General features: G+C 38.3%; 1 protein-coding gene across 3 annotated transcripts in view; it reads left to right on the forward strand.

Moving 5' to 3' along the window:
• Window positions 1–12,500, forward strand: part of ESRRG (estrogen related receptor gamma) — a 641,420-nt gene that overhangs the window by 566,652 nt on the left and 62,268 nt on the right. For all 3 annotated transcript variants that reach the window (XM_004375935.2, XM_004375934.1, XM_004375933.2), the window contains 2 exons: window positions 514–624; window positions 4,266–4,427. In XM_004375935.2, the coding sequence (XP_004375992.1) occupies window positions 514–624; window positions 4,266–4,427 (273 nt within the window). The remainder of the gene's footprint in view (window positions 1–513; window positions 625–4,265; window positions 4,428–12,500) is intronic.

Here is a 12,500-nt window from a genome sequence, read left to right on the forward strand (position 1 = left end):
CTCATATGCATGCAAAAGTTGGACAATGAATAAGGAAGGCCAAAGAGTTGATGGCTTTGAATTGTGATATTGGCAAAGAATACTGAATATGCCATAGACTTCCAGAAGAACAAACAAAACTGTCTTGGAAGAAGTACAGCCAGAATGCTCATTAGAAGTAAGGATGGTGAGACTTTGTCTCACATACTTTGGACATGTTACCAGGGGGGACTAGTCCCTGGAGAAGGACATCATGCTTGGTAAAGTAGAGTGTCAATGAAAAAGAGGAAGACCTTCAATGAGATGGATTGACACAGTGGCTGCAACAATGGGCTAAACCATAGCAACGATTGTGAGGATGGCGCAGGACCAGGCAGTGTTTTGTTCTGTTGTAGATAGGGTCACTTAGAACCAACTTGATGGCACCTAACAACAATAACACAGAGCCCCTGGGTGTTACTGTCTGAGTATATGACTGGTCTCAGAGATAGCTACCTAAACAGTAAGCCAGCACCTTTCTTTCTTTCTCCAAAGGGGTGCGTCTTGACAGAGTACGTGGAGGTCGACAGAAGTACAAGCGCAGAATAGACGCGGAGAACAGCCCATACCTGAACCCTCAGCTGGTTCAGCCAGCCAAAAAGCCATGTAAGTACAGCAAATGTGTCTGGCTGTCTACACGGGGAGCCCTCCCAGTTGGCTCCGTATACACCAGCTTTGGTGTGCCCACCTTTCGTACTCTAAGGAGGCTTCTCTTTGTCGGGGGACTGTGGCTTTATTCCCAAGGATTGCCTACGTGGACCAACAGCAACTTGGCTTATTATCTTTTTTTTTAAGGTTTCTATGGTTTTCTCCCTCTTACCATTTTTCACCCAGTCTTTTTGTGGAAGCATCGGCATATTAACGCACAGTTTATGTAGTGCGGATTTTGCAGTTCCTGGTGATCTTATTTTCAGAGGTCTATAAAATGGATCATACTGTGATCATTAGTTCATTGGAGCTGTTCATTTCAGAGTTCACAAGAAAGTGATTTGGTAGTTTTCACTAACTAAATGAGCTTCACTGCTCAACTTCCCAACAAAAATACATTAGGGGCCTCATTCATCTGGAGCTATGGAAGGTTAGCACACTAGCTAGCAAGTGATGAAGGCAGGAATGGGCTCTGCTGAAAACAAGCATAAGTTGGTGGTTGGTTCCATCTCGGGTGCCCTTATGGGCATCGTGGGTTGTTTAAAGAGTCCATGGTTTTATGATGCCAGGTTGCAATTTGAAAGGACAAGTAGTACATTGCTAAAATGTAAGCCCCATTCTCTTTGTCATTAACTAAGAAGAGCTGGAATATAGACTGAGGCAATACCTGTATCCCATTTTCTGAAAAATCACTTAATAGCTGTAGTATAACAGACCTGACATATCAGGATGCTTATGGAGAGAGTTCATACTAGGCGCTTAGAAGTGCCTCGGTGGAAATAATTCTCACATTTAGCTGTCTTTGTCTAAGACGACACGACCAGCACTCATCAGAGGAAAGTGCATCTATAATAGTTCTAGAAAAGGCCTGGGGGATTTTTGATACCACTGCTTTCAGGGAAAGAAAGTGTCTGCTTCTAAGCCCAATTCTCCAGGAGGGGTCACTGCTGTGTATCAGACATATGAGCATATGGGGATCTGTTAAACAAATAAAACAGACCCTGAGCTGTAAATGAGAGGACATTTCAGCTATGTCAAAGGAAAAGCAACCAGTTTTACATAAAATTAAAGCTTAAGTGAACATATGGCATGGTTTCATTTTGCCTTTCCAAAAAACATTATGTTGATTATACCTTCAATTTTCTAAGCTGGCATCTTCTTTCTCCTCAGCCTACATAAGCTGTTTGGCGTTCTGCAGATACAATCTAGGACAGCATTAAGCAGATTTTGCACATTATAATAAAAAACTTTCTGATAATGCAATAAAATGCAATAAACACTAATGCTTAATTTCATTAGAGGTTTAGTTTTTTCTGAATTCAACCATATACAGCCTGCCCATTTCTCATTTATTTCACATGGGCATGGAGTGAGACCATTGATAATTTCCTCTACTGAAAGAAAAATGAGCGCCAGCTCATGTGTAAGGCCTCACGCTAGAGGAACATCTACAGTTTTCTCTGTAAACCTGAGAAATTGGGAAGTGGCTTGTTAACTACCTTTAAGAAGATTACAGCAATCTCAGCGAGCTCCATTTGTCTGAGATAAAGAGGACTTCTAATAAATCATTACTCATTATCTAAAGGCCTCTGTGTTAATTTTCCTTAGTCCTTCCAATTAGTGTGTTTTTGTAACAAAGATTTATAAAACTTAATTTTCAGATCCTGTCAGATAAGCATCAAGAGATGGTGCCATAGGCTTTGCTGAGAAAGTGGTGGGGGAGATTTCTGGACCCTGCCTGACTGTGTGCTGCGAAAGCCCAAGAATGAAAATTGGGTTCTATTGATTCTAATTAGGGAGACATTAAATAAGATTTACCTAGAAATAGTGCTGCTGGCTATTCCATTTCCTGAGTGCTGGGGCTTTCACAGATTCAACCGAATTTCTCTGACCCCTCAAGTCAAGTGCCCACTGACTTGGGTAAGGCAGGTAGCGTTTTTCCTGTGTTAAAATAACTAGAATCAAGATACCCTTTGTTTACATTTGTGTGCCCTTTATTGTTGCATTTTTTCTAATCCTGAGAAATCTGGTGGTTGCTGACAGGTTTTGTTGTATTGTCAGAGCAATGGCAGTTGAAACTTTTCCAAGCGTGACTGAAAACATAGGGTGCTGTTCCTAGAGCATACACAAGAAACAAAAGTCGTTCTTTGCAGATCCTGCAGATTAAAAAAGAATCTCTTTTTAATTTTTTTTTCTAGGAAATAGAGTATTTGGGAATATTTCCTCCCCAAATCTGCCTATTCAATTTGATGATAATTGAATATTACTGCCAATGACTCGTTAACTGTTGGTTGTTTGCAGTAACTATACTTCATATGTGAGCCATATTAATACATTTTTAGAATATCAACTCTTAGAAAAAGAGTTGATTGTGGTTTGGATAAATTTGCTTCTTATTTCAGGAAAGGAGTCTAAAAGAACACTACCTTTTCAATTCTAAGTTATATGAGGTCTTTTCATTTTGGATGAAAAAAGTTAAAAAATTATAGTGAAAGACAAATGATCTGGTAAATTCCAGCAGAAACTTTGGCTTTATTCACTGAGATACCACTCAATGCCCTGGTTTTTCAGGGAAGCAGTACATAGAGCATTTAAATATTTTGGTTTACTCTTACCCATTTGTATCTTTTCACTTAGAAGAAAGTATAAAATCTGATGCTACGCATAGAAATTGAAAATAGAGCCAACGAGAAAAATCATTCCTTTGGCAAGGCTTTACAGCCCCTTCCATAAACTCTCACATCCCCCTGAGCCATAAACCATATTGGATGTGAAGCTTTCCATTTATCTCCAGTGTTTATTTTATGAAGGATTTTTAAAACATATATCACAAATTTCAGACGGATAAAGCTGAACCAGAGAATGGAGTAAAGACAACAGATGAAAATCTAGGATGAAAGAATTAGACACTCAGAGGAGAAAATATTGTAACATTTAAGTCGGAGTATTTTTCTGGAGACCAATGCTGGCTATATTTGGAAGGCTGGCTGAGTGTGGGGGGAGGAGGGAAGCAAAGACATTGCTGTTTGATGCACCCCACGGAAATGGAGTTGTATCGTCAGTGATTCACGCGGACAGAGGGCTCTGCCCTCTGCTCTTCTTTAAAGGAATTAAAACAATTAATGACCCTCATACCCTTGATGACTATGGCATCAGTAGTTCTTTGCCTTCCACACTATATTCTACATCTCAGGGGTTTACTTCTGGATTTCTGTTTTAAAGCTGTTACATACAATTTAAATCTGCTTCCCAAAATCCCACTTAAGAATCCAAGAGCAAACCAGAAAGCATCCATCTAATTTCTCTTACCTGTTTGCTATAAACATTTTGATTGCAGGACAGATGTTTCACTGAGCAAAGGTAGGTAGGGCAAAGAAGAAGAAGAAAAAGACTACATTCTGTTACCACCGCAATGACTTATTTCCTGCCGTGGGTTTTACTGAACTCTGTTTAATATACATGTATTGAACTTAAATGGGCTATTTGGGGTGTATTATAGGCAGCCTGACATTGTTTTTTCAAAACACAGAATACTTTAAGGTTTATAAAAAGGGATGATACTACTGGTGATCTTGTAGTGTTCTGGTCTGATTCCGCAGATAACAAGATTGTCTCACATTTGTTGGTGGCTGAACCAGAGAAGATCTATGCCATGCCTGACCCTACTGTCCCCGACAGTGACATCAAAGCCCTCACTACACTGTGTGACCTGGCGGACCGCGAGTTGGTGGTTATCATTGGATGGGCGAAGCATATTCCAGGTACATTTTCTGAACAGAAAGCAAAACAAAAAAGAAAAGGTTGCAGTGACTTTCCTAGGATATATATATATGTAGAGTTAGACAAATTCAGATTTTTCTCATTAAGATTTTTTTTTAAAACTCTGCGTTTGTTTTCATCACGTTTAAATTCCGAGCTTTGCTGATCCTAGCAGAAGTAGAAACCTCTCTCTATGTGTACCACCTACAGATTTTGTTAATTTTTTTTCTTTATAAAGGTAGATAAAGAGAATATAACTTAAAAAAAAAAATTCTTTATTTCTCTCAAACGCCTATACTTTCTCCTAAAGGAAATACTTCTGCTTTTTTCTTTTCACCATAAAAAAATTTTTCTGTGTCAGCAGTAGTCCGTAGTACCTTTTTTCCTTTTAAGAATCGCTGATTTTGTTGTGCGTAGTGGCGGTCTATTCTAAATTGCTATACACACTCACAGCTTTGCTTTGGTTTACAGTGAAATATCTACTGTGAATTTATATATAAACTAACAAATAAGCCAACGTTCAATTGACGTGGTAGATTTTCTCACATGGTAATTTAAAGTTAGTTGTTTAAAATGTCCTAATTATTCGTCTTTCTTGATCCATCCTATAATATCGATAAGCACGCACCTGATCACAATTTGAGATTTTTAGTATTCTGCTTGGATTAATTTTTTCTTTGTTTGAACTTTGATCTGCAAGTAGTTTATAAACAAGTTTTTGAATGATGAAGCAATGTTTTTCTGCTACAGTTAACTTATTTCTGTCTCCTTATACTAGTTTGTCTTTATGCTTTGAACGCTACAGTAATTTCTTTAATCAAATTGATGGAAGTCCCTTTCCCAGCCCACACTGAAACCAATTTATTGGTCATGATACGCCAGCTATGTTGCTAACAGTCGTAACGAACTGTCAGGCAGTATCGCAGTGAAGCTAATTTGAAGTCATTAGGTGTGCAGCGTTCAGGCGACGATTTGTTACAGTGGTTAGGAACACAGCTGACATTTCTGAATGGCTTTGTTCGGTGCAGTTCTAGATGGGGCCAAGCAAATTGTAAACTAATTTAAACATCACTCTGTATTATCCCAGCTACTTTGTCTTACACTGTTTGCTAATAAAGCACCCCAAATTAAGTCAAAACTAGTTAAATAGGTAAGCCTGAGTGTGTTCTTTAGAAGATGCCTGCACAAGGATGACTGCATCTGAAAGGGGGTGAGAATTGGATCCTGCGCACAGCTGCTGTTGTAATGGGCTGTAATCGCATATATGTGACCTTTAGAAAAAGCAAAAATAAAAAAAGATGTGTTAAAAGATGCTAAGATGTTTAGGAATTGTGATAATGGGAACAGCCAGTATTTGCTTAAACAATATATGAACATTTGTTTGGAAGGGAAGTGTTATTCAATGGTTTTAGAGCAGAAGGACAGAAAATTAGCATTTGTTGAAGTATCCAAGAAACTATTTTAGATAATATATGTTATGTCATTTATGTTATTATATCATTTTATATATGTCTATGTATGCAATATATATAATTATTATATATTCTCAGCATATATATATATATATATATATATATACATCTATCTGCGTGCCTGTCTTTCTGTCTGTCCCTTTGTCTAGCTATTGTTATTCTAACCCAGGCTTTCTCAGCCTCTGCACTGTTGACATTTGAAGTCAGACCATTCTTTGTTGTGGGGACTCTTCTATGCATTGTAGGATGTCCAGCAACATCCCCGGCCTCAACCCACTCGATGACAGTAGTACCCCTCAGTTGTGACAACAAAAAATATCTTTAGACGCTGGCAAATGTCCCCTGGGTGACAAAACCACCCCCAGTTGAGAACCAGTGTCCTAACCCAGGAATCAGGTATTATTATCCTCAATTCAGAAATGGGGAGATGGGAGGCAGAGAGAGGTAAAGACACTTGCACATATGTACTGAGTGCCTTCAAAACATGTGTTCAGAATTGCTTCCTGGAGTAGAATCTGGATGTTTTAGTCTCCCAGTTGACTGCATTTGAAAACTGTTTCAAAATAATAATGCTGATAGGATTGTTGGTGGTGGTAACAACAACTGCGTGAAAGACTGTGTCACTGTATTTCCAAACCACCCGTTATTTCAGAGGACTCTGCCCAAGTTCTCCCTAAATTAAGAGATTTTTTTAAGTCAAGCGAATGCATTTATGTTATACAGACCTCCCATCGTAAAGACCAATGAAAGCCAACCGTTCTTTCTGAGGCCTTCTGGTAAGGAAGACTCAGGCGTCCAGTTGTGGGTCCAGTTGTGTATCTAAGTAGAAATGTCAGCTTACAAAGAAATGTGTCACAGTGAAGGGGTTACAGTGACTGCTGTAAAGACAGTAACTTTAAATAACTATGAGCAATACCATTTCCAGTGGTGGGAACAATTACCATACGATTATGTGTTCAGCCTTCAGCTGAGGCTTGGAATTGGTGGGAGCTGACGTATTCTCTCTCCACAGCAAATGCCAGAGATCACTGTGGAGAGATGATTCACAGCTCTGATTCTCGTGAGCCCCTGAGGGTGTTTCAAAGGATTGTGAGAAGTATCTTGGCTTTTCAGAAAGAGACTAGCAAAACAAAGATTAACTGAACTTCTTTTTAATTTTCCAACAATAAGTATGGCGTACGGCATTTTCAGGTAGAAGGAGGGGTACTCTGATACCAAAGAGTGCTGTGGGTTCAGGAAGGCTGGACAGCAGAGGGCCGGGTGGCAGCTGCGTGGAGGGTGGGAGAGAGAGGTAGAGATAAAAAGAACAAACAGATTAAAGTCACGTTGCTGCCCTGATAAAAATAAAACTGTGTTCTTGATAACAGGAACAGGTCCTGATAACTGGGATCAGAATCAAAGTCGTCAGAACTGAAATTTCACCCGTGTTAGTCTTAACTTCGAAACTCATTGTTTTTCTAAAACTTACGTTAAAATTAGAGTGAAATCTTTTTTTAAAAATAGACTATAAAATGCAAGCCTTTGCTTTCTTTATGGGTTCTCAGTTTGTATACTACACGCATATATTTTCGAAATTAAGTTTAGCATCTAAGATCAGACCTTTCTTTCACTGCTGTGAATGTACTTTTTGTGCACTTGCTTTTGATACACATATGAAAGTGAAGAACTTAACAAAAGAAAATGTTGAAGAGAAATACATATGGAGTGTGTGTATTTTTTTATCAGTAAATAGAATTAGTTGACTTGCACTAATAAATCATATAAATGGAAAAGTACATTGTTATGAAGCATGACCGTACTTTATCTATAGAAGGAAGACATCACTAGGGCTTTAGAAAATGCTTGACTTTAGTTGGAGGAGCGTAAGGGCGCAAGAACAGATGATGGTGCCCTAATAGCTCTTTTTAAGAATGACAAGACCCCGCCATTAGCATCCTTTTATATCCTTCGAAACTGCTCATGCCTCGCTTTTCTGCTTCCTATCTGCCTGACTCTTTTTTATTTCTCTTTCAATTTCGTCCGCGCTCGGATAAGCGCATGCTAACACAATATGATTGAGCTGTAAAATGGAACGCTGTCGCCTCTAATCTCTTTTATGTAGATACGGAGGTACCGCACACTCCACTTCATTCGGTCTCCATTGTTGGCCTTTTTAGATGGGCCGCCAAGTAATGGAGGCTCCGTCAAATATTAGAGCTAGGTTTCACAGGAGTGAGAAGATGACTGTCAGCCCAGCAGTCAGACCTATTATTGTTCTTTGTGGTTGATTAAAATATTAGGATGTACTGTAACTTTGTTAGCTACGTGTGGGATGTGCTTAGTCAGATAGTGCTTGAAACAGCCTAACCCATATTAGCTGACCTGTATAAGTGGCGTAGATATATTTATGGGTCTTGCCAGATAGTTTACTTTAAAAGAATGGAAAGATATTTGAACAATTGAGTGAGTGATTGTATTTTAGGAATTTTTTTTTTCTTTATCAAATATGGCAAAATTCCAAGTAGGCTTGTTTACTTCTGAAATAACAAATTAAACAGTTAGCCATTGAAGAGGAAGGACTCTGCTCCAGTTTGGGGGCCTTGCCTCACAGTCCTGTTTTAGAAGCGATGTTTATTGTAATGACATCAAAATGATTAAAAAAAGAAAAGCTATAGTTTTTCTTCATACTGAGTGGAAGCAGGAAATATTAAGCTGTAAAAGAAAACCATACTAGGAAGATAATATGATAAAAGAGTTCTTAAGTATATTTATTCATGTAAGAAATAGAAATCCAAACTATAGAAAGCAGGATTTTTACTTACCCTGAAACTTTTTTTGTAAAAATGTTCGGTTACGAGAAGGTACCAAAATTGTTCATTGACTTGAATTTTTATAGTTTTCTCAACAAAAGTATTTAGACTTTTCTAGAAATGACAGAATTCTATAAAAAGTATGGATGAAGAGTTGCTACATGAGAGTATACATTTTGTGAGAAAATATGTAAGCGTGTTTTGAGTCTTTGTTGCTAATGATTCTGCTTGAAGATACATTTCTTATTCTAACATATTTTATGTAGAGAACTTTTTTTTTAAGATTATGTTATTCCCTAACCAAAACTGTAGAGGTTTCATTTTAAAAATGCTCATTACTTATCTTAAGCTGGTAGCACCATTAAATACTTAGGATATGTGGACAAACACAAAAATGGGGAGGAAATACTGTCTGATTGTTTCTGTTTGTAATGCAGACTGTTTCCATGTGCACATGTGTGTGATTATGGTCTGATGTGCAGGGGGCAGGCCGTAGTGACTAAGGGTGGGTTATACAATGTATAAACAGCACCTAATACTTTGTTTTTGATCTGTATCAAACACTTAATAAATGTTTATTGATTAGTGGATTAAAAATATGTATAGCACAAAACTGTTCATTGGCTCTGAAGGTCCTCCCTCCCTCCAGTCCCATAACTGAATTTACATGTGGTTGTAATTGCTACTTTGCTTTGAGTCACTTAAGTCAAATTTAGCCTCTTTTCTCAGGACTAATATTTCTTTTGTGTATGTAACCTAAGGATTTCAAAGCTAGGAAGTAGTTGAGTCTTTTAGTTAGATGGAGAAAAATTAAGTTTAAGACCCAAAGCCCTGGCACTTAATAAGATTATTTAAATTATAAGTATGTTCAATTATCGATTATTTGGAGGTTATATTTAATGTACCTGGTAGCTGAGTACCTGTCTACCTGTTGTTGTGGTTTTATAAGCGTGGAATAATTTTGAAAGTGAAATCAGAAAACTTGAGCTTTAGTTGAGTAAATGTTTGTCAGTTACTTAATTGCTCTGAGCATTAGTTATATTGTGAAAATCAAATGAGGAAAAAATACGTGTAGAAATTATACACATATGTATAAAATTAATTTGAAAATTATAAAGGGTAATCTATATGCAAAGCATTCAGTGTTCATTTTAGTTTCCAAGATACTGCACATAGATGGTCATTTTGTTGCAGTTAAAACCAAATGATCCAAAAAGTTAGTGTTCATAAAAGCCATTTACAAAAATATTCATAACAAACGTTGATTTTCATAGGGGTGGGGCAGGCTTATTCAACCAAGAGGATCAATGTACGGATATTGTCCTCATTCTCTCCCAGGTGGACAGGATTTTTAAAGTCTAAATGAGCTAGTCTATCCTACTTGACCAAACCTGAAGGAATTGAAAGTTGATCAGTTTCAGAAGTCACATCCTGATGTAGACATGGAACCAGGAAGTTGAGAAATGTATTGTGAAAAAATAATTGAGTCAGAACCTAAGAACTCCTTCATTTTCTGTAGCTACCCTTGCTAGAAATGGGAAAGTAGTCCAACAAAGAAATTGACAGGCCTCCTTGGCAGAGATCCAGCCCAAATGTTGGTTAAGATGCCCATAGAGACAAGTCCTCACTAGTCAGTGCCATTGTTTGAGACCTAACGCTCCCTCTGCGATCAGACAGGATTTCCTGGGCTCATGTTATGTCTATTCTGGTATTGCTTCTGCTCTATTACTAAAAAAAAAAGAAAAAGTTGCCGTCAAGTTCATTCCAACTCATGGCAACTCCATGTGTGTCAGAGTAGAACTGTGCACCATAGGGTTTTTCAATGGCTGATTTTTTGGAAGTAGATTGCCAGGACTTTATTTCGAGGCACCTCTGGGTGAACTCAAACCACCAACCTTTTGTTTTACAACCTAGATGTTAACCATTTGCACCACTCAGGGACCCTACTGGATTAAACCAAACCTAAACTGGTTTCCATTGAGTTGATTGTGACTCATAGCGACCCTATAGGACAGAGTAGAACTGCCCCATAGGGTTTCCAAGGGGTGGCTGGTGGATTCAAACTGCCAACCTTTTGATTAGCAGCTGAGCTCTTAACCACTGTGCTGTATATTTGCCATCCAAACACAGACATGCCGTTGTATACCTCTGATCAAAGCAAAATCATGATTTCATAGTAATCATTGAACAAAACTCATGTATTTTTGTGCCCGCTATGATCAGGCATTGTACCTAACACTCTGTTGTCTCCTGTGGGAAAAATAAAAGATGTCCATGACATGCTCCCTACCCTGAATCACACATTCATGTTTGTGTAAATATATATGCACATTCATGTTTGTGTAAATACATATGCCTGTGTGTGTGCATATATATGTGATAACTTCCTTGGACTAATCATTTTATAAGTTCCAAACCTGAATTGTTCAGATTTATTCTTTTTCATGGGTTTAAGCTTTAATTATAAAAATAGGTAACATCTATGTAACTCTTTGAAAGGAGCCCTCATGGTGCAGTGGTTAAGCACTCGGCTTCCAACTGAAAGGTTGGAGGTTCGAACCCACCAGCCACTCTGACGGAGAAATATGTGGCAGTCTGTTTCCGTAAAGATTACAGCCTTGGAAACCCTGTGGGGCAGCCCTACTCTGTCCTGTAAGGTCTTTATGGGTCGGAATCGATTCAATGACAATGGGTTTGGTGTTTGGTGTTTATGTAGCTCTTTACAGTTTACAAACTCTTTAATTTGATGTCCACAATTCCGTTAGGTAGTTTTTTTCCCTTCTTATTCCCAGCAAACTTGAGAGTCAGGAAGTTTGACTCACATTATTAATAAAGTTACTCAGATGCATAGAGTAGTTCACTTAAATTTAGCTTCATTAATTATGTTATTTTTATTAATAAGTACAGCTAGAATGCTCCTTAGAAGCAAGGATGGTGAGACTATATCTTGGATGTTATAAGGAGGGATCAGTCCCTGGAGAAGGACATCATGCTCGGTAAAGTAGAGGGTCAGTGAAAAAGAGGAAGACCCTTAATGAGATGAACTGACACAGTGGCTGCAACAATGCGCTCAAGCATAACAACACTTGTGAGGATGGCGCGGAATGGGGCAGTGTTTCGTTCTGTGGTACATAGGATCGCTGTGAGTCGGAACCGACTAGATGGCACCTAACAACAACAATTATGTTTTTCTTCCCACTCCACATACACTTCTCCCATGTTCTTTGTCATTTGTTCCAGATTACCTACCTGTCCAGATTACCTACCTGCATTTCATAACGACTTTAGGTGACTGGAACATATTTGCCTTATCTTTAAATTGTCTCTATATATTTACAAAAGGAAAGATTAAAGGAAAAGAGAGTGAATAGAAGAAGGAAAAGTTTGACACAACTTTAAATCAATAAAATCAAGGTGTTTGATTGATAGAATGCCCTGGATATCCCTGATCACAAATTTTAATGAAACAAGCCAGTCAATCCCTGTTTAGCTACTCAATTGAATACCTGGAAAAGTCCTTAAAATATAGCTTGCTAAACTTGGATGGTCTGGTCCCTGGCTCTGTTCAGATGCACTGGGCACTGAGTTTGGCTGGAAGTTATAAGTAAACTGGATCAGAAGTGAGTAGTCATGAAAGACTTCCACCATATCAAACATCAAAAATATCACTTCCACCACTTAATCTTGGATCAATTTCTTCCTCTTTCCTTCTCTCCTTCCTTGTCTCCCTCCATCCTTCCTTGCATAAACATGTACTGGGCTCTCTGCCAGGCAGGCTACTGTGCACCAAGGATGCACACAAGAATACAGTGCA

The sequence above is a fragment of the Trichechus manatus genome, unplaced genomic scaffold (genome assembly GCF_000243295.1).
Source record: "Trichechus manatus latirostris isolate Lorelei unplaced genomic scaffold, TriManLat1.0 scaffold00039, whole genome shotgun sequence".
NCBI classification, from domain to species: Eukaryota; Metazoa; Chordata; class Mammalia; order Sirenia; family Trichechidae; genus Trichechus; species Trichechus manatus.